We start from the raw sequence: 22,326 nt of genomic DNA, 5'->3' as shown, positions 1-22,326 counted from the left end.
GCACGCAAGATCGTTTGGTGACATGCCATTGTGTGAACAGCCCTAAAATGAAACTTATCGCTCTCTGGCCTTTCTATACATAAATATAGAGCCACCCAGTTATCTCCTTCTGTCCCCCGCGGTGCCTCTCTGCTCCGCCGTTAATCCCCACATTCTCCTCCCCGACCCCGGCCCTTTGTGCCTGGGTACGCGCTGGACTGCTGACCGGGATCCGAACATACCGGAGCGCTTTTGTTTCAGAGTACCAGCAGCACTATGGGATCTGCTGAGCTGGCCCCGCTGGAGCAGGACAACAGCATCCAGCAGCCACGCAGCCAATCAGGGGACGCGCCTCGCTGCTGGCGCTACCGCTGTTCCAAATGGGCGGTGTGCATGGGCCGAATCAGAACCGTGGACGCGCACCAGCAGGCGCGCTCCCCGACCGTTGGTATAAAACTGTAGCGCCAGGTTCTCTCAAAGCTCTACGCGAGGCAGGCCGTAGGCTCGTACCACTATCGAACTCTTCCAATAAAGTGCCAATCTAGGTAAGGATGCATCTCTGCTCTCAACACAGCTCAGGATCAGACAGACAGGTGCACTCCAGCTGCTTCACACAGACACCGAAAACCAAAAGCACTTTCTGAAAAACCTGTACAACACATGTAATTGTTATCAGAATTGTATTTCTGATTTTTTTAAAGCCTAAAAAAAAAGAAGTAAATTAACATTCTTTTGGCCTCCAGATGTTTGAGTTCAGATGAGTTGTAGCTGCCTCTCGGCCAAATGATTTTTGTGGTGTTCCTGTAAGTGGAAATTGAACACCATCATGTTTTACACTAAGAAAAACATGCCAAATAGTGTTTCTAAAGGACATTTCTTCTCCGACACTGTTCCCCCCATATCTTCTTGCTTATTACTCTACCTTAATTCACTTTTTTCTCTGTTCTCATTTGAACCTCAGGAGTAAAGATGTACAGAACTACAAGGTCCCCAATGATGCAGCCGCTGGTCAACTCAGGAATGGGCATGGCTCCTTTCTTCAAGGTAAACACTCTTGAGCACAGATTCAGTGATTCTGCATGATACTGAGAAGTAAAGGAGGATGAACCAAACAACCTTATTGCCAACTAATACTTAGCATCCCCTACTCCTCTCCTTCAGGTGACTGTGTTCGAGCAGGAGCATTTCCAAGGCAAGTGCCTGGAGTTCACCTCTGAGTGCTGCAACATTCAGGATTGCGGACTGGACAACATCCGCTCCATCAGGGTGGAGAGCGGAGCGTAAGTCTCTCAAACTTTTACTCTGGTAAAAACAAGACAACAATGAGACTCGGTATTCTGATTGTACAAAACGGTAATGAAATACACTGATAGGATGAATCAAGGAGAACTATTATCCCCTTTTGTTTCCCCCAATACATCCACCCCAAACAAGCTGAGTCATGTGGGAAGCTTTAAACAATGAGACAATTGAGTTGCTACCTATGCAAAGAGAGCTGCGTGGTTTTGTACTGTAGCTCGTAAGCCTGGTAGAAAAAGAGATGTGTTAATTCTCCACAATCCATTTTGGAAACATTATTTCTTGCGCTCACCATTTTTTGTCTTCAAAATAGCAAAGACGCACACTGTTAGGTTACAGAAACAAACGTCTTCAGATGGACATACAGTAAAGGGATGTTAACAGCTCTTTCTCTCTCTCTGAAAAGCTGGGTGGGTTTTGAGCACCATGACTTCCAGGGACAGCAGTTCATCCTGGAGAGAGGAGAGTACCCCCACTGGGACGCTTACAGTGGTTCCCTCTCCTACCATGTGGAGCGCCTCATGTCTCTGCGCCCCATCTACTGCGCTGTGAGTGCATCCTGTCTCTTAGTCTTCAGGTGACAATCAACAATTACCTCAGGAGTCCAAAATCCAACGGTTTCTTTTATCTCCTGCAGTCCCACCAGAGCAGCCGCATGATGATCTTTGAGAGGGAGAACTTCATGGGCCGCAGTGTGGAGATCTGTGACGACTACCCCTCTCTGCAGGCCATGGGCTGGATGATGCCTGAAGTTGGCTCCATGCACGTGCAGTGCGGCGCGTAAGTTATAGTGAATCGGATTGTGTGAACAGCACTGATAAGATGCATTTTATCAGGACACACTTTTACAAATGCTGCTCCACTTTCCAGGTGATTTACACTGAAACATCCATTTCAAATCCATCTTAGTTTCTGTTCTATGTCAAACTATCACTTGACAAATAAACATGTACATTAATCAGAATCAGAAATACTTTAATAATCCCAGGGGGAAATTATTTTTGTTACCACTCCAGGTATACAAACAACATATACAAACAAACATATATTATCCAGACTTTTAACATATATATTAAAAACAAATATACAGTAATAATATATAAAATATGAAATGTACAGTGTAAATGTGCAATAAAAAAGAGAAATGATTGTCTATGTTGAGATGATTATAGTGCAATAAAAGAGAAGTGAATTGTCTATGTTTGAGATGAGGGACTATAGTTTGTCACTATAGTCCCTCATTAGCTTGTATTATACGCAACAGACATTCCAACTGAAAGCTCCAAGCGTGTACTAAATTCCCACGTTTGTCACAGCAGCTCTTAAAATAGTCCCACTAACTCTCGTTTCCTTCTCCCACAGCTTTGTGTGCTACCAGCACCCTGGCTACAGGGGCCAGCAGTACATCATGGAGTGTGAGAGACACAGTGGAGACTACCAGCACTGGAGGAACTGGGGCTCCCACTGCCAGACCCCCCAGATCCAGTCCATCAGGCGCATCCAGCACTGAGAGAACAACAGGCTGAGACTGAGACAGCAGCTCCCCTCGACCCCACTTCCTTCACCCTAAACCCCCTCCTCTTTCTTTCCTTCTCTCTTCAATCCTTTCCTTCCTCTTGACTTGAGCCGCAACACCACTACTGATTTACAGCCGCAGCCAGAGTGTGATAAAAGACAATATCGCACTGTTAAAGCACAGGGAAACAGACACAAACACATTGCTGACATAACTGACACTCACACAGTGTCTTTTTATTTGGTTTGGAGGTCCCTACACACTCACACACACACCTGCGCTGTACTCCTCACCTGAGCTGGGCGATGACTAGAGCAATTCCTCAGTGAGCTGGATCCAAACAGAGGGGAGATGAAGCTACAACATGGCGTCATGACCAGGTCTCCTCAGTGCAGCTCAGATGTGTTCTGTTGTTGTGTAGGAGGTTGATAACTAATAAACTAATTTTCACTTCATCTAATATTGTTTTATTATATAAAATATGCAGGGTTTAAAAGGTGCCTGTAAACTAAGTTTTTCTCTTCACAGAGAACAGGGGTTGTGGTTGCAATGGGTTTTCATTGTGAAAGTATTCAAAATGGGGGGAAAAGTATCAACATGTCTATAGACACTACTCAATATGTTGCAGGAGTAGATGCATAAGTTTCTATTGATGTCCTGATACTGAAACTAAGTCAAACAAGATTTACATCCGCCTTTCAACTCAGGGGTTAAGTGCTACTTGCAGTCACATGATTATCGGCATTTAAAAGGTTACCTGCCAATCTAAGGTGCTAAATTAGGCAGACAGCATAATGTAAAGGAAGGTGAGGACTAATGGGAAAAGGACAGAATAGGAGGAACATCTGATATTCATCTGAAAGACATGCAGTTTGTTACTGACATGGTTTAGTATGGTGGCTGAGAGAGCTGAACGCAACAACATGCAAACGGACAAAGCACAACAAAATGAAGAAAATATCTTCACCACTCTGACAAAACAAAAATGTTGCAAATAAATAAAATTGAGAAGCATGTTAACATAAAGAAATGTGCTACACAGACAACACAAACACGTCTAATCCAACGCAGCAGACATTTCCTGGGGACACTAAAACTGAAGCCAAATATGAGCTAACAATGCGTATTTTAGTTGGAACACTAGTTGACTGTGTGATTCTAGGATTATTGGACATTTTGACTTAAATACATGTTGTGTTGATATTTTAAATTCTTTGTACATTTTAAAATGAAATCTACACCCTGAAGATGAGCCTCATTTCCAGAGATGTGCATTTGGAGTCACAGAATAGAGATGCTGCAGGAACTAGAGACAAGTTTTTTATTCTAGAAATCTGAGTCCGAGATTCAAAAGTGCCACAGGGAACATTATCAAACATAACCTGAGAGTAAAACAAGGAAGACACAAGTTTTCCTGGAACATTTAAAACAAACTGTGGCAGAACAGAGGCTGACATTATCAATCATATTTACAACTAATACAGTCATAGTCATATTCACAACTAATAAAACACTCTTAATTCCTTTGACGGTACATCAACCTGATTTTCTTTGCAGCGAACCTCTTTCTAAACTGCTTGGTTAGTCTTGTTTTCAACACTTGACAGTTAAAACAAACTTTGCTGAACATATCTGCTTAACAATCACAAAGTATTGAACATAGCAGTAACAACTCTGTAACTCTACATAGTCAATGGCTAAATATCTTTAAAGTGCAAAAAGAATGAACGATTCCAGTCACCTTTAACAGTTTGACAATGGTTAAATCTGTATACTCAACTTAAGAGCTGAAACTGAATAGCTGCATATAAACTGTTACTGATTAAAGTGTGTTTATGCATCATGATGCACATTCAAGATTTAAAAAACAAAAACGTTCCTTTCGTTCAATCCAAACAAATAGCTAACATGTTGCTCACAGCTCTTCTTTTCCTAAACATTGGTAGAATAGGAAAACAAAAATCCTTCACGTGATTGTCAGTGTGTTTGCACATGGAGGTGGACGCAATAAGAACAGAAGACATTTATGATGAAACCACATTTCGTCTTGATCTCTATCTCTCTCCCCGCCATGCAACTCACCAAATGAAACAAATTCAGGAATGTCTTCTGGGAAATGTTGGAAATAACACAAACTAAAGAAGACAGGTAGAAAAGAAAACTGCACGTCACAGAAGCTAATGTAAGAGCACCTCAGTCTGATATTTTCTGTTAACAAGCTCACCTGTACTCATAGTAGACAAGACCGCCGATGAAGCGTAGTCTGTCTTTTCACCAACAACATCAACATCCTCATCCTCATCTACTTCCTCTTCTGAAGACTCTGTCCAGCTGATGATCACCGGATCAGGAGCGGGACTGGCACCGCCAATCACATCAATGTCCTCGTCGTCGTCCTCTTCCCAGCTGCCCGTCGACCCCAGACTGAGCTCTTTGGCTGAATGTGAGGAGGGTGAAACAGAAGGCCTCACTTTGACAAAAGGCGACAGAGTCGGTCCATCCACATCGATGATCTCATCATCGCTGCTCTGCATCTCTTCATCCATCAAACTTCCCACAGTCTCCCTGAGTTTGATTTCTCTCTGCACTGGTTCTTCCTCCCGTTCTCTTTGTAAGCAATCCCCCACGCTGGAAATGTCCCGTAGCTCTCTGATTGCTGGTTCAGAAACAAAGTCTGAAGATTCAGAGCTTGGTGGGCATGTTTCAGAGGTCAGCTGGGCCATTCGCTCAAAGCAAACCCTCTTGGCCACAGTGACTACATCACTTGTCTCCCTCTCTGACTCTGCTCCCCTCTTCTCTCCCCTGCTTGTAGGTGCCTCTGCCTCTTTCTGTGGCTGGACAGTCAATTCTTCTTCATGTCTCTCTTGGTTTCTCTCTAGTTGTTCATCAACGCAACAGGGCTCCACAGGCTGTGGCTGAATTGGCGGTGCTGAACTCTCACCATTCGAAAAACTGAGAATTTGTCCATTTTTCTTTGGCCTGCCTCGCCTTGGTCTTGGTAGGCCTGCTGAGGGTGGCTCCTCAAGAAAGGGCAGGCTGTCCTTTAAAACACATTAACTTCATAATTAATTATACAAAAACAAGACCAGCAATAGCATACAGCAATGCTAGCAGCTCCGCAAGGCTGTACTTATGCACAGTGGTGCTTTAAAGCTAAACGCTAATGTCATTATACTAACATGCTGATTTTTCAGGAGGTATAATGCTTAACATGTTCCCCATCTTAGTCTGTCGAGTTAGCATGCTAACATTTGTTAATTAGCACAAAACACAAAATGCAGTTGCTGGGAATGTCTTAAATATTATAGGTATATGGTCATAAACCAGAGTATTGGACGAAGTTTTGACCTGATGATTGCACTACAGAAAAAGATAAAGGATCTCGACAGTTAGCAGTTAGCAGGCTTCTTGGCCTGGGAGCCGTCTCATCCTGAGATGTCTGTACAAAGTTTGTGCCAATCTATTTTGAGAAATATCTATTTCTCAGAATAAGTGAACACTTTGGCTTGCTGGATGTGTTAGAGGAAAAGTAAGGGTTAGTGTGAATGTCTGTACAAAATTTCTCATGGGAATCCATTCTATAGTTGTTGGCATATTTCAGTCACTGCCATCTTGAGAACCTCGCTGCCAGTGTGGCTTAAAACATGGTGCCTCTTTCTTCAAAGAAAAGATGTTTGGAATACACATTTGCCTAAGGCCTTAGAAGGAAAGGTCAATGCTCACCATGATATGTGCTTCTCTAAACCTACTCCTGATTGGGTACATCTTTGTGCTCCATGAGAATGGCTGAACCATTTTAGACAAGCGGTCACGTGGGTATTTCCGGGATGATGCACCGGTCTTTGTTTTTGCCGGTTTCTGAAAAATATATACGGACAGACAAACCATTTGATACATTTTCTTTCTCATTCTGTGGCTGTCACAATCCAATTACACTCTTCGATTAATATCAGTTATCCGACTTTGACTCGAATGATCGTGACAGCCGACATCAGCAGAAGCATTATTTGAGAGTAGTTAGGAAAGTTTGTCACCTGGACTTCCGGACAGCTGGGTTTCTGCAGGGTAACTTGGGCTGGCAGCGGGCCACTCCTCTCCAGTTTCACCACAGGCATCTGCATTAGCTGCTTGTCTCCTCGGTCATGAATGCTTTTGGTCTTTGCGTCACTTGATGACACTGGTTTCCTCACCCTTTTCCGTCGTTCAGCTGGCGCGCTGACTTTCCCCGGTGATCCCTCGGTATGTTTGGGGGGAGCGGCACTGCAAGCAGAAGCCTTGCGTGGCTGTGAACATCTCCGCAGTGTTTCAGATTCATCGCTCTGTTGCAGTTCAGTTATTTGAGAGTGTCTGGCTGGATGCAGTGTGTGTGTATTCTGTAGATGAGGGGTGTGAGGGGTCTTGGATTTTCTGTGTTTGCGAAGGACAGTGTGAGGCTGGCTAGCCTCTGTGCAGCTTTGACCACACATCTCCACCTCGTCCCTGGCAGTAAAGCTGTCAACGTGCTGCTCAAAGGACTGGAGGAAGTGGTCCAGCATCTTGTTCAGCTCTCCCTCTCCCTGCTGCTGCAAAACGGGCATCTCACTGACTGCAGAGCTGGAGCTGCCAGCTCCTCTTGCTACAGCAACAACATGTGTGGACCCGTGAAAACCTGTATTTGCCTCCAGGAGGCCAGTGGCACAGCCTTGTTGTTTGTTTTGGGCCAAAGTATTGCCACAGGAGCCATAGGCATAACGGCTGCCTCTGGTTGGAAGAGGAGGCTGAGAACGTGGAGCACCGTCGTGGTTGTTTGGTAAAATGTCGAGGCCCATCATCACTTCCTCCAGCAGACGATCAAAGTGTTCGGGATGATCCTCATGAGGTGGAGGAGGGAGGGAGGTGCTGTGGAGGAGGGATGAAGAGGCTGCGGACTGCAGGCCAGGTGACGGAGAAGGCTGTAGGGCGGGGCTGAATGCAGATAAGGTTGGAGCGTTGGAGCATGTAAAGTGAGGGGAAGAAAAGGAAACTGATGTTGTTGGTTTGGCTCTCGCCCTCCGAACCCTGCCAACAGGAAGACCATCCTGTAACCGGGGAGAAAAAGTATCTTAATTACAATACAAAGTGCAGATGTACAAGGAAATAAAAATGTGTCATAGTGCTAAACTGACTTCTGACTGAATCTGAGTCAGTTCACAAATCACTGAGTAGAGTTGCGATCCTCTTTAAACTAAATGATTGGTCAGAACACTGCTGGTACATCTTAATTAACCAATCAGAGCTGGACCCAATATATTTTCTAACCAATAGGTCGGTTGCAGAGGCCACTTTGTAGACATTATATCATATTACTACAAGCTAAAACCGCTGCGTTATGTCTCACCTGGTTAAACTGCTGCGTTGTACTCCTCCTCCCACGCTGCGTGTTACCTCCTCCCTCACTGTACGGCGGCACATCTCCACTCTGGCTGAACTCCCACACTTTGCCGTGCCCTCTTCTCCCCTTGGCTGGCTTCAGAAGCTCTCTGGTCTTCAGGTACAACTTCCTGCCTGCAGCTCCTCCACCCTGACCAGTCATGGAGGCCCTCAACCCCCACCTCTGCAGAAACAACTTCTGCAGCCTGCTCACCCCCACCTCCTGCACATCCACTGTCTGAGTTAACCCTCCTCTTCCCCTCCCTGCTGTTCTTGCTCGTGGTCTCCTGGCTCTTCTTTCACCCGTCCCGGCTCTCCTGGCACCTCCCACCCCTGCTCCCCGCCTACTCCTTGCTCGCCCCCTGCAGGAGCCCTCCTCCTTGTCCGGTTTCAGGAAGTAGCTGATGTATCCTGGGATGTTGCCTTGAAACTGCTCTAACTGCTCATCCTCCCATTCTTCCGCTGCTGCAACATTTCTGGAAGCTCCCCACCAGCTCTGAGAGGCAGCACCACACGAGGTCGCTTGGCTGGTAAAAGGAAGGAGGGGTGGGGGGACAAAGGCATGCGGCACCGCCACAACAGGAACAGATGTGTGTTCAGCTGCTGTGGATTCTTGCATAGAGTCTACGAAAGCAGATAGGGGTTGGTGTGTTTGGTTTTCATCTGGTGGGTAGACGAGGGATATGGGAATGCAGGGAATTTCAGGGGGAACAAGATGGGAGTCCGTCATTCCAAAACTCTGGAGAGCAGCCATATCAATGGTCTCAAAGGAGGCTGCTGGGTGAGAAGGGGGCCCCGTGTTTACGTGCTGCTCCTCTGTCTGAGTCCATGTTTCTTTTTCACCATCTGACAGTGTCTCTTTCCACAGGAAGGTGCTCCCATCATTCACTTCTCTCCTCCACCTGCTCAGTCTCCCGTCATTCTCTTCAGGCATCAGGGGCTCCGTCTGCACTCCTACCTCCGTATGGCAGCCTTCTCCTTCCTCTTTTCTGCTCTTACGATCTCTTTTTGTGACCTCCACAAGCCCGTGGATGCCCAGCTTGGCTGCAGCAGAAATAGCCTCTTGCTTTTCATTCTCCCCCTCTCCTGCCATCTCCCCACAGTACAGCAGTCTGACCATGTGGAGCAAGGTGCAGGCGCCGAGAGCCCGAAACTCCAAGAGACGGCTCTGTCCTGCAGGGGGCGGGGGCGCGGAGGAAAGAGCGGAGGAGATGTGGGGGCTGATAGCTGAGAGAATGCAACTGTGTGCTGGTACTGATATGCCTGGAGGAGAGCAAAGATGTCAGTAATGATAATAGCCCCCACAACTACATGAAACTAGAATAAAGGATAAAGGATGTTTGTTTAATGTGTGTGTAATTTAGCTGTTATTATTTTAGTATTTATACCTTCTGTCTTGAGCAGAGTGTCACAGAACTGGCTGCACTGTTGCTGTTTCTGCAGCTCAGCGATGAGGAGGGCTTCAAACCCCGGTTTTTGGTAGCACCACATCTCCCCATTCACTTCAGAGGAGGAGAAGAGAGAAGAGTGAGGGAGAATTAATAAAGATAATGACAGGTTGCATTTGGTGCAAATATATCTTTTTACACAACTCTGACTGCAAACAATACAACACAGTTGTTTTGCACATGCAGCCCATAAGTACATGGTCAAAAATCTTTTATTAACATTGGCATGAGCAACACATTTTGCTTAGTGCTTCATCAGGCTCATGAAGAGGTACAACAAACCAAGGGCTTCAATAAGAGATTTAATACGATTTCCTACACTAATTTATTCTGGTACCCACAAGTGAGAAAAAGGCTCGACTTCGAACCGATAGTAATCAATACATAGTCCATATATATAATATTTATTTATTTTAAAATTCACTTAGCTTATTTCTGACTCTTGCTCTGTTGTATTGATCAGATTTATTATGACTCAATCTATTCTTTGATAAGCCAGGCTAATATGAGTAGGATCTTGTCTGTGTTTTGCAAATTTTCTTCTTTCGGTTAATGCTGAATTTGTAGAAAAACACTGCAGTATCAGCCCCAATTATTGAAGAGATCTACTTGAACATGGTGTACTCTTATTAGAGTAGAGTATTGGATGTATTAAACTTATATCATACATTGAAGTTGTGTACTTGTATCATTTGTATACAGATTACTTGAGTAAGTACTGTAGCTATATTTTGATAGGCATTGTTTTCTGGCTTTAATACGTATTTTGAAAGAGAACTGTGTAATTAGTTGTATTACATTTTGCACATTTAATCCAACATTGAGTACTTCTTAACGGATATTAACAGCCTTAAATGTCGGTTTATTTCTGAACCCCATTGTTAGAGGAGCATTTTGTTCTTTACAAATGCTATTAAAACTTTCTTTTCTTCGATGATAGTAACGTTAGATTTATAGTTATCTGTAATGGGTTAAATCAAGAACTGGTGCTTTAACGTTAGAAGTGAATTCTAATCTGCACACCTGCAGGTTAGCATCACTGCTGACAGCTAGCAGCCAGCTAGCTGTGCACAACTCAACCAGATTGTAAAGTAGTCATAACAGACCACCTGTTAGTTAACATGGCATGCACATTACACTATTGGTTTTAACTACACTTCTGAGGACAACCTGAGCAGTTTAAACTAAAGTTACTTTCTCCAGGCTGGCTGTAACTGTGTGAACGCGGGCAGCTATCGGACACCTTCACTCACCGTCTCAATGCTCCTTATAAATCCGTTCCCACGTCGAATAAATAACATTAGTTCGTTTTAAAAAATATATATATATATATATCAATGTGAGATTGAGAGACAGTATATCGTTTTGTTTTTCAGTTGTTTTTTCTGTCCGTTTTGGGGAGGTCATCCACGGGTCAGCGTGGCCATCAAACAGCAACGGTGCTCTGTCGTGTGTCGCTACGCCACCAGGGGGCGGGAGTGTCACCACACAGCCGACACAGGTACAGCAACGGACAGTCAAAGAGTACATACACAACATTAAACACAAGATAGTTCACTTCTGCTACTTCCCTTTTCGCTTAAAAAAGATTAGCCTCTAGATTTGTGGCGTTTAACAGTCTATGGTTCAGACCATAGGTGGAGAGTAGCTAAATACATTTACTCAAGTACTGTACTTACAATTTTGAGGTACTTGTACTATTACTTGAGTATTTACATTTTATGCTACTTTATACTTCTACTGCACTGCAATTCAGAGGCAAATGTTGTACTTTTTACTCCACTACATTTATTTGTAAATTTTAGTTACTATGGCTAAGTTCAGACAGCAGGCAAAAGTGGCCCAAATCAGTTTTTTTGGGGGGTCAAGTGACCAGGTCAGACTTCTTCAGAAGTAGTGTGAACACTCAAATCTTGCCCAGATCTGATTTTTTCAAATCAGATTTAGACCAATCCCATATGTGATCCTGAATCAGACCCAGGTCTGATTTTTTTCAATGTGGCCGCAGTGTGAACAACCAAGGCGGATTTGATGCAACTTTTACGCCAATCTACATCGACATTTGTCACAATTATGCGCTGGCGGGAGTTAGCCCTAGACACAGACAGTAAAATTAAAAACGTGACTAGGCCTACAAAATGGAGAACAGTGATGGAGCAGGTCAATGGAGGGAGAGTGAGCTGTTAGACCTAATTAATGTATGGGAAGATACTTCAATCAAAACTAGAAGGATCATACCGTAACCGCTCCGTTTTTGAAAAGACACACAGGCCTCTGTAGTGAATTTGCAGCCATAACCCCGCAAAAGGTCAAAATAGCCAATTTGGCTCTCTTTCTCTTCATTTTTCTCCTCCTCAGCACCTGCTCATTAATGTTATGGCTGCCATTACACAAACATTTTGAAATAAAAGCGAAAATGCTTACTTCCTTCATAACCTCCCTAACTTTAGTGCAACAGCGTGCTGCGGCTGATGTCATTGTTATTGTTCTTTTGCGCAAGCGGGTTCGAAACCGCAAACAGTTCACACTGGAATCTGATATAGGCCACATTTTAAAAGGTAACATGAACAGCAAAACAAAAAAATCGGATGAGCAAAAAAATCTGAATTAAGCATTAAGACTTGCAGTGTGAACATAGCCTGCATGTTACTTTGCATATTTAGATTATTTATACAAAATTTTAATCAACTAATAAATTGTGATATATTGTAAAATTACATGTATATATAAAATTAGCAGCAACATTAAAGTGATGTTCACATACATTGGGCAATTGGGAGTACTTTTGTTTTTAGTACTTTAATATATTTTGATGCTAATACTTGTGTAATGTAATTTTACCCAAGTAAGATTTTGAATGCATGACTTTTACTGCTGTAACAAGCAGAGCATTTATACACTGTAGTACTGCTACTTTTACTTAAGTAAAATATCTGAATACTTCTTCCACCACTACCTAGCTAAAACTACCATCATGAATGTGGTTTGATTTTTGTTAGCGAGGTGTCGATTCAACTTTATGGTCATTTTTACGACTTTAGTTTGTTCTGCTGTTGAATTGTAGTGCAGTGAACTTTGAGATGTTTCTTTAAAATATTAGAAAATGCACCTCTTAATATACCAGCACCACAAACTAGAGCCTCTTTGCTGCTACAGCCTTACTTGGTCTTGTGTGACTTATGGTGGCTATTAGCTAATGTTAGCAAAGTTTTAGTATGTATTTCTGTGTAGCTGGTTTGATGACTTCTCTATTTGTGCTACTGTTACACTACACTTTAATAGTCACCATTAACCCACAGTGGTCATTTGTGGCCACAGTAGCTGCTGTTCAACAAAAGTTATATGCAGTAATCTTGCTTTGATAAACTATCTTTAATCAAAATGGGGGTTAGCATTCACTTAAATAGTTACTAAGAAAAAGAAATGTTGCAAATTTTTCTGTAGAAGACAGCAATACATTTCGGAAAAATGTTAAAGGTTTTTTTTTTTCTGTGGCTGAAGACACGCCATACTGTGACACAAGAAAACATTACCCTGTGTTAGTTGTTACCACCCAACTCTGCCACAGTAAGATCTTCTCGGGGGTAAAAAATTTTAATGACCGACCTTGGATATCCTGTTCCTGTGTAACATGAATAAACAAATTAACAAGGTGTTATTTTTATCCACCCGTTGTCTTGTACACATTCTGAATGTCTACTGCCTGCATCCCTGTTTGATCATTGGTGTAAACATATGATGCTACAGTGTTACAGGCATCTTAACGAGTTTTACGATATGTTACGTGCCTGTCAACTTGTTAGACATGACAAATGATTTCTGGTACATCAGATGAATTCTGTCTTTAGCTTATAGTAGTTTATAGGGGACACAATCCTCCAGTCCTAGCTCTGTGCAAAATAACCTCTGAAGTTCAGCTGAAGCTAATATGAGTCTTCAGCACACTGAATTACTCAAATCAAGTTGGTAACTTACAAAGTTAGTCTTTTCAGTATTCCCCTATCTGTTTGCTTGCCAAGCCATGGTGGAGAGATAGTCACAAAAGTGTGAATTTTGAACTATAAAGACAGTAACTTTGGAAGATTCCCATTCCATTTGTCCACCACAGAATGCTGAAGCATCATATTAGCTTCAGGAAAATAGTGTTTGCTCAAGCCTTGGTCAAGTGTTTTGCTCAAGCCTTGGTGCTTTACTGTACATATCAGGCAGACACTTTCTAAATAAAACATTTAAAAAGTTACTACTGAGACAAACTACGTTAATAATGTGCGGCACTGTGGAATTGAAAAGGTTGTTATAGAATCATGGCCCAATCACAAAGAGAAAAAGACTGGAGCAAACCGTTAGTTTTCGATGATTTGAGAAGCACAGCTGCACATTGCTGGAAGATGTTTTCACCCAGTCTTACATGCTATTTTCCAACCCGTAACATAAGTAGTCCTTGGGTAAAAAGGACAAGTAGGTTAAAGCTGTGGCAGGCACTTTATTTTTCGTGTTGTTGGGCAAAAGTTGCATAATAATCCTTCAGCATATTGTACTTCAAGTGGTCTGAGAGAAAACTAGACTTCTGCACCTTGGCTCCGTTTTCAGGCTAGAAAAAACTCGGGAGACTTTGGTCGATCACAGGTCATTTCAGAGAGAGAAAGCGTTCCAGTTGGCTGTTCTGGGCATGCATTGCCTGTGCGACAAATTGGGGAGAGGGAGAGCTGCAGGAAGAGGTTTCACTCTACTTCAAATTCTGCCGTTTTTGTTTTGCCTTCTACCCAGTGCAGCTTTAACATATACAGCATTCCACATACAGCCAATAATAAATTACTCATAAACATAATCAACGTATCAGTCTGTGTGCTTTAAATAGCACTAAGAGCTGGTGAAATCCCTAGTGAGCGCCATATCCACAGCGAAAAGAAACATTTCCTCCAGTTTTTGTAATCAAACACTTCACATTGTCCCGTTGTCTCTGTGCAGTTCAAAGAGGACTTGCTCGAAGGATGAGGAGGGGACCGGACTAAAAAATTTGGTAGGTGTTGGAGAGTCCTGTTGGCCCGGAGTGGGCCGGGGCCAGCGCTCGTTGAACTTGACAAAGAAGTATGGATCCTTGAAGGGCCCCCCGAAGATGAAGGCCTGCATCAGGTAGACGAGGGCCACGACCAGGAAGCTGATGAGGAAAAAGGGGATAAAGGGCCTGAGGTGGTCCCAGGCCACCCAGACCCCGTAGCCCAGGCAGCTCTGCTTCTTGGTGTGGGAGGTGTGACGGGAGGAATCCGGGAGCTGTGTGCAATTGGGGGACTCGTCATCTGAGTTTGAAGAGGACGGACTAGGGACACCGAGGGAATCCATGAGTTACAATTTAAGACTGAGCAGCTCGTCACTCTTAAACTGATCAGCAAGTACTCACTTTCCTCCACAAATCAGCTTCAGGGATCATGTGGAAGGAAGCAGTAGGCCTCACATTATCTCCCTGTGGTGTGGTTTCCCACAGACCAGGTGCTGTCCCGAAAGTGGACTCTGGCTCGCTGTGACGAATCCGGTGCTAAATTCCTTCCAACAATCATTCCTCTCTGAACATGTGTTATATTCCTTTGGTCTTATCCTCCCGGCAGTTTCTCCCGCATCTTGTGAGTTGGAGTTAAATGTTGCTGCTTCTATTTGAGCTTGAGAGAGAAATTGAGAGGAAATGAAGAACAGCGGGGGAGCCCTAAATAGATATGACACCAAATGACAGGACACAGGGAGGGAGGGAGAATCTGCTGCGTTAGGTGGTCTCAAATTTAAGGAAGGGTGTGTGCATGTGTGCGTCTTACAAGCATTTCACACATTCAGTGACTAACTAAGACATATGCACGCACTTGTCACTCATATGGGTGTAGCAGCTAGAGGACAAAACCATTAATGTTTCTCTGCAGGTTTTTACAGCTCTAATATGACAGCTCTAATATGACAGTGTGGCAGGTGCAGCTATAGGATTTTTATTAACCTACAGACACTTTACACTTCACATCTTAGCAGGGCTGTAGCCAAGGTTTTAGATGCAGTATACTGGGGCCATGAGTCCCCAATGTACCCCCACCTCTCGGCTGTTTTATTATTTGGATTTTTCATATATATATATATATATATATATATATATATTCCTAGATGAAGGTCTAAATGCTGTTTAATGCCTATATCTACACTCCAAGGAATAACAAGGAGAAACTTGATAAGGAAACGTTATACTTTATAGGGCTGAGTAGCAAACCTTAAAGGATAGGATTGCGTTTTTTGGTCTTAAAACAATACTCACATGTACGTCTCGGGAGGTATTTGTCGCTGCAATTGTTCCTTGTCTCCATACTAGATGTAAAGAAATTCCTTCCCTATGTGATTCCAATATAAGTGAACAGGTCCTATGATCCCTCTGCCGCAGCTTAGCATGGGAACATCGTCTGGGGAAATAAAAAGGGTGAATTCTGTACTAAAGCACTGTAAATATCTTTATATATATTCTGAATACCAACCAAAATCTGTGCATTGCATAAAGTATTGAAAAAGTTGAGTAATTAAAGTATTGAATGTTTGATCAAACTAGCGCAGTGCCCATTGAAAATGTGTGAAAATGTGTGTTTGGAACGGACCGATTGCTTGGCCTGTGGTATTGCTGCTTGTAGAATTAATCAAAACCAAATTGTACCCCAAAATGACTTACAGAAGGACCCCAAACCACTTCATATGCAATTCCCCTGTATATCCTACTACTAACTTACTGATTTACCTGACAGAGAACGTTGCAGATTGAGAATGTAATCACATAATATCACAATGAAAATGTGGAGTAACCAGACATTAGCCTCATGGACTCATGGCCGTGCGCTACCCACCCGGCCCGTTATGAGAGCTAATCAGCACATATCTGCGTTAATCAACCACCAGAACCGGACTGCCTGTGTGTGTGTGTGTGTGTGTGTGTGCGCACAGAGAGAGAGTGACAGACAGAGTGAGAGAGAGAGAGAGAGAGAGAGAGAGAGCGAGAGAGAGAGAGAGAGATGGTGTTGTCTCGTGTCGTATGATTGTTAACGAATTTAACACTCAGCAGAGGTGTTAATTTAGGGTGACCAGATTTCTCTGAACTAAAACCAGGACACTTTGCGCGTGACTGTAGTGCTTGTGCACGCACACGCTCTTTAACGTGAACATGTGCCAGCCCAGGTCAGACATAGACACAGACAGATTAGACACAATTTTGCCAACAGCACACGTAGGCCTACTGCTCACAACATAATGGGGTATCTCAGTTAATATTCATGAATTTTCTTGGTATGTAGCCTACATATCTAAGAAATAATATTAAAAGACATTGAGTGAGTTTCGTGTGGGACCAACTTTATTTTTCAGAATTAAAGCATTCTTTTGGAAAATGCACCCACTGAACTTGTGAAAAACTTTGTGAAAAGGTATTTTTCACTGCATGGCACTAAACGAATTATTTGGAACTGCTGCCACAGGCTTGAACTGAAGTTATGGTAACACTTTACAGTAAGGGTACATGAATTATGAATTCATGCATGAATTAATTCATGATTTGTGCATTACTTCATTCCTTTATATCTTATGAATCATCAGGAATTGACATGAGTTCATAGCGTCTCATTCATGACATCATGCATGAATAACACATCAATTAAAGCATTAGGTAAGATGGGTACATCATTATGCACAAGTTGTGTTCAAATCAGAATTTGCGCAGTGATGACCACACTTTTTTGCAGAAAAATAAATAATCATGATCATGCTTAATAATTAATAATGATGTGCCTAATGCTTTAGTTTTGTTGTTCATGTATGAGGTCACGAATTACGTACTATGAACACGTCAATTCCTGATGATTCATGGGATATTAAGGAATGCAGTAACACATAAATCATTAATTACATAATGCATAATAATACATAGGCCTACATCAATTAATTCATGGGTACATGAATTATCATGAATTCATCATGATAATTCATGTACCCTTACTGTAAAGTGTTACCAGTGTTATTCTAACCATCAACACACACACACACACACACACACACACACACACACACACACACACACACACACACACACACACACACACACACAAATGTAATCTCATTTGGTAGAGCAGATAGCTTCCCTGTTGGAAACATTAATTCAGTATACAGTCTTTGTTAGAGGAGTGAATTTGCTCAAGAATCAATTTGTTAGCTGAAAGCCTACTGTGAAATTGCGCACAGGTGTCAGCAAAATTGGCCCGTGTGACGAATAGCGTCTTTAAGGTGGGAATGGTCATACGGTTCCCCTCGTCAGTCCATAAACACATGGCAAACTGACAAACCTATATTTTGAACGGAATCGCCCTGCTTTTGAAATGCACAAACATTTCCACCCAGCGCTCGTCCACTGACTTTCCAGCGGACCAGAAGGGACAGGTTAAAACGAGACCGATAAGAAGAGGCATTGCGACAATGTTTACAAATATACATTGTAACACAACTGGGACAATTTCATAGTGGTTGGTGTAAACCGGGACATTTTAACGTCCCAACAGGCTTTTGTCGGGACTCTGGTCACCCTATGTTAATTTCCATACAGGTTTAGTGGCTTGACAGTTAACGGTGAAGTAGGGGATTTGATTCGCGGGGGTATTTTGGCGACGGTAATGTTATTAGTTAGCAGTATAGGCTACTTAATTAACCCGGGGTGAGTCTGATGAAAAGTGCTGTGTCTGCCCAGTTGAGCGCTGAGATTTTCTTGCATTGCACAGCACTGTGAAGGAACAGTCGCGATGTTCCTTTCAGCTATACGCTTGTGCTCCAGGAAAGTGAAGAAAAGTTAGTTTGGTATATCCAGCAAGTAGCTAACGTTGGAAGCAGGAAAAGAGTCAAAAGCGGTAAAATGTGTCTAAGTCAAAGACTTTGACACATTTTTGTGGGTCTGAGGTGTAGGTTACATTTTAGCTGCTAAAGCTCGGCTGCTTTCTTCGACCCTCTCTGTGTCTGGTCCTGCGCTGTGCAGTGCGAGAGGGGGAGTGGCCAGGAGATAGAGTGGCAAAAGTGCTACTTTTACCGATATATATTTAACAATATCTTTTGCATTTCTAATCCAAACAACGTCAAACTTGGCACCGCACTTACTCGTGCCCGTAGCAAGACTCCTGTCAAGTTTGAAATCCATCGGACTAACGGTTCGAGAGATATGCGCATAACACACACACACACACACACACACACACACACACACACACACACACACACACACACACACACACACACACACACACACACACACACACAGACAGACAGACAAACAGGCAGACAGACAGACAGACAGACGTTCCTGCAATTTATAGATAGATCAACTGAAAAACTAACTTTTCTAAAAAGAAAACATTTGTTCATTGAAGGAAGGTATTTGAGTATTTGAAAGGCATCAATATTGATTTCCAACCCTAACTCATTATTTATCAAATGATATATGTTTCAACTTATTTGTTATTCAAGTGAGATTTGAAAAACAATGTTCTTGATTGACATCCAAATTACAGGTTAAAAATAGGCTAATATAGGTAGAAATGTAAATAGAGATATGAAACCTCATTGCAAGGCAAAAGCCATATTTTCTCACGATTTATTGACATTTTAGACTAAATAATCAATTACTCAGGAAAATCAGCAGAATAATTAATAAAATGTAGTTTAGTCTTCCAGATCAGCCTATAAAATACCTTCCATGTACACGGGTATAATTGCAGAATATATCCCTGGATGCCGAGAAGGCTTTCGACAGGGTGGAATGGCCATATCTATATGATGTACTCCCAAGATTTGGTTTGGGAGAAAATGTCATTAAATGGGTGAAATTACTATACAGTGACCCAAGTGCGGTAGTGCTGACTAACTCTATAGCATCAAAGCCCTTTAGTCTGACCAGGGGAACACATCAAGGATGTCCACTGTCACCCCTCTTATTTGTGTTATCCATAGAGCCGTTGGCACTAACAATCAGATCCCACCCCCTGATTAAAGGAGTCACAATAGGAAGCTATGAACACCGCATTAGCCTCTTTGCGGACGACATCATACTCTTTTTAAAGCACCTGGCCCAATCAGTGCCTATACTTCTCAGTATAGTGGAGTCCTTTGGGAGAATCTCAGGCTATAAGGTGAATAGTAGCAAGTCTAATATACTGTTTCTGAATGACACAGAAAGAAATAATCCAATAGCGGGAACTGAGTTTCAAAACTCTCCCAATGGTTTCAAATATCTGGGAATAAAAGTCAACCCTAGCATAAATGACCTAGTATCAGAGAACTATAATCCAGTCTTAACATCTATAACAGGCTCCCTTAAAAGATGGACTGATCTCCCTATATCATCAATAGGTCGGGTCAATATCATTAAAATGAATGTATTGCCAAAACTCTTATATCTTTTTCAGTCCATTCCCTTAAACCCTCCGCTGACGTTATTTTCTAGATTGAAAGAACTAATAACTAACTTTATTTGGAGTGGTAAACGCGCTAGACTTAGACTCTCCTTACTATATATGCTTTACGATAGAGGTGGACTCCAAGTTCCAAACTTTCTCTGGTATTATTGGGCGGCCCAGACTAGAGCTGCCATGTACTGGTTCTTAGATGATTTTATCACCCCCTGGGTCAGAATAGAGACTGCCACTACATCTTCGTTACCTTTAAATTTGTATTTACACTCTGACACGCTAAAAAAACTGATAAAAGACACCCATAATCCTTTTGTTAAGAATACCATTAAAGTCTGGTACAAAATACAAACATATCTAAATTTAGAGTCTGATAAATCAGGATTTACCCCAATATGGGGTAATCGCAGATTCCAGGCAGAAATGACTCTGGTTTTAGATCCTGGGCAGATCGAGGGATTAGCAAAACTATGGATATGTACAACGACAGTGATGAAATGTATAGCTTTGAGGATTTGCAAAGAATCTACAATATCCCTAGGAATCACTTTTTCAAATATTTGCAACTCAGGAGTTTTATTTTAAAAGAACATAATCAGTCCCCTTGTAGACCCCCTCTGTCTATCCTTGAAAAGGCCATAATGGACAACCTCCATGGTTGGGGCCAGGTGTCCCTCCTATATAAATTGTTTGTGGATAATTCTGAAGAATCCTCAAATAACAAAAGGCTGGAGTGGCTGGCGATCTGAGCAGGGAAATCTCTGAAGCGGACTGGAAGACAGTTTGCCAATCAGCTCAGACGCAGACCATTAACACCAGGTTTAAACTGATACAATTTAAATGGATTATGCGCACTTACATAACTCCTTCCCTTCTGCATCGTTTTAATAAGAATAACCCAGACCTATGTGTTAAGTGTGGCCTAGAAGAGGGTACTCTATTCCATTGTCTGTGGAACTGCCCAAAAGTTAGAGAATTCTGGGAAAAGGTTATACAGACTTTGGCTGACATTACCCTTGTGACGCTACCTCTATGCCCTAAGATTTTCATCCATGGTCTTTTTCCAATTGAAACAAGACTATTTTTTTTATGAGCACTTGATAATCAGTGTATGTTCACTACAGGCTAAACACTGTATTGCTACTTCATGGAAGTGGTAAGAATTATGGTTTAAGAACCTCTCCAACTGCTTAGCCATGGAAAAACTAACATACGCCTACAAGGGCAAAATTCAGATCTTCTACAAACTATGGGGACAATTTACTAAATACCTTGAGAATCTCCAATCCAGAGGTCTACCGAGTAACTGATTCATGCTACTGTATTGATTAAAGTAAAAAGCTTTTTTTTCTTTCTTTCCTCCTCTCTCTTAAGCAAGGTTTTATGTGTGTGTACATGTACATGAATGTAGAACCTGTTATCCTGATAAGAGCTATGTGCATGGTTGGTTGTATATGTGTTGTTATGGTGTAAACTTTGAAAAAACACCAATAAAATAGAATAAAAAAAAAAAAGAATAATTGCAGAATATAAACTCCCCCATGTTGCTAAAACACCCAGGATATAGCCATGACCCTCAGGGTCCAAATGATTAGCTACGGCCCTGCATTTTACACACTAATCTAAATAGTTCTGTGAGTGTGAAAATGTTTTGTTCTTTATCATTTACATTTAATAATTTAACACTCAGTGAAATTGTGTGACTTCGGATGCAACACAGGCAGACACATACTCATTATAAAACCTATAAAGACCCATATCAAACTTTCACACTGTGACATGCACTTACAGCCCTCGTGATCCAGCAGCTGCTTCTCAATCTGTGTGGGATGAATTTCACATGTGTTGCATACTGGAAACACCGAGACACTTTCACGTCCATGTACAACCCTCGTGTGTTCCTTCGACATGCCACGCACGCACGCACGCACGCGCACGGCAGCTATCCTTGTCAGCACGTGTAACCGGAGACAAGTTTGGAAATGAATGAGTTTGTAACGAGTTTAAAGAAGGTTGCGACACAAATTACTTAACAGATAACGAGCCTTTGTAATTAGAGCCTCCAAAAATGGACGTCATTGATGTTAGAGAGTGAATATCTGAACTAGTGGCAAGTTTGTGCGTTTGACGTTTGCCTTAACAAGAGCGAGAGGATGAAATTACCCAGCCGGACAGGCTGCCTCACTTTAATTAGACGCGTTTATCTACCTGATACAGCAGTCCTTCCTCACCTCACCACACAGCC

General features: G+C 42.4%; 2 protein-coding genes across 4 annotated transcripts; one reads left to right on the top strand and one right to left on the bottom strand.

The window, feature by feature from the left end:
* The first annotated feature begins 275 nt into the window (after positions 1 to 275).
* Positions 276 to 3,249, top strand: LOC116052426 (beta-crystallin A1-like). The gene is made up of 6 exons (XM_031303132.2): positions 276 to 524; positions 941 to 1,023; positions 1,141 to 1,259; positions 1,685 to 1,826; positions 1,916 to 2,058; positions 2,641 to 3,249. Exons 2-6 carry the CDS (start codon positions 949 to 951, stop codon positions 2,786 to 2,788), a joined length of 627 nt encoding a protein of 208 aa, XP_031158992.1. The 5' UTR covers positions 276 to 524; positions 941 to 948; the 3' UTR covers positions 2,789 to 3,249.
* LOC116052423 lies at positions 1,190 to 22,189 on the bottom strand. 3 transcript variants are annotated; one of them, XM_031303122.2, is made up of 7 exons: positions 21,871 to 22,189; positions 9,571 to 9,684; positions 8,151 to 9,445; positions 6,829 to 7,851; positions 6,518 to 6,652; positions 5,019 to 5,835; positions 1,190 to 1,281 (listed from the first exon to the last, which is right to left on the bottom strand). In XM_031303122.2, the coding sequence occupies exons 1-7, from the start codon at positions 21,989 to 21,991 to the stop codon at positions 1,277 to 1,279; spliced, it is 3,510 nt and encodes a 1,169-aa protein (XP_031158982.1). In that variant the 5' UTR covers positions 21,992 to 22,189; the 3' UTR covers positions 1,190 to 1,276. The 3 variants fall into 3 exon arrangements, with proteins under 3 accessions (XP_031158982.1, XP_031158981.1, XP_031158984.1); XM_031303121.2 differs by lacking the exon at positions 1,190 to 1,281 and having other exon boundaries at positions 4,102 to 5,835; XM_031303124.2 differs by lacking the exons at positions 1,190 to 1,281; positions 21,871 to 22,189 and adding an exon at positions 10,884 to 11,121 and having other exon boundaries at positions 4,102 to 5,835.
* Between the last annotated feature and the right edge of the window lie 137 nt (positions 22,190 to 22,326).

This window comes from Sander lucioperca, chromosome 1, assembly GCF_008315115.2.
Source record: "Sander lucioperca isolate FBNREF2018 chromosome 1, SLUC_FBN_1.2, whole genome shotgun sequence".
NCBI lineage: Eukaryota > Metazoa > Chordata > Actinopteri > Perciformes > Percidae > Sander > Sander lucioperca.
The sequence above is the reverse complement of the archived record's forward strand: the minus strand, read 5'-3'. Positions and strand labels throughout refer to the sequence as shown.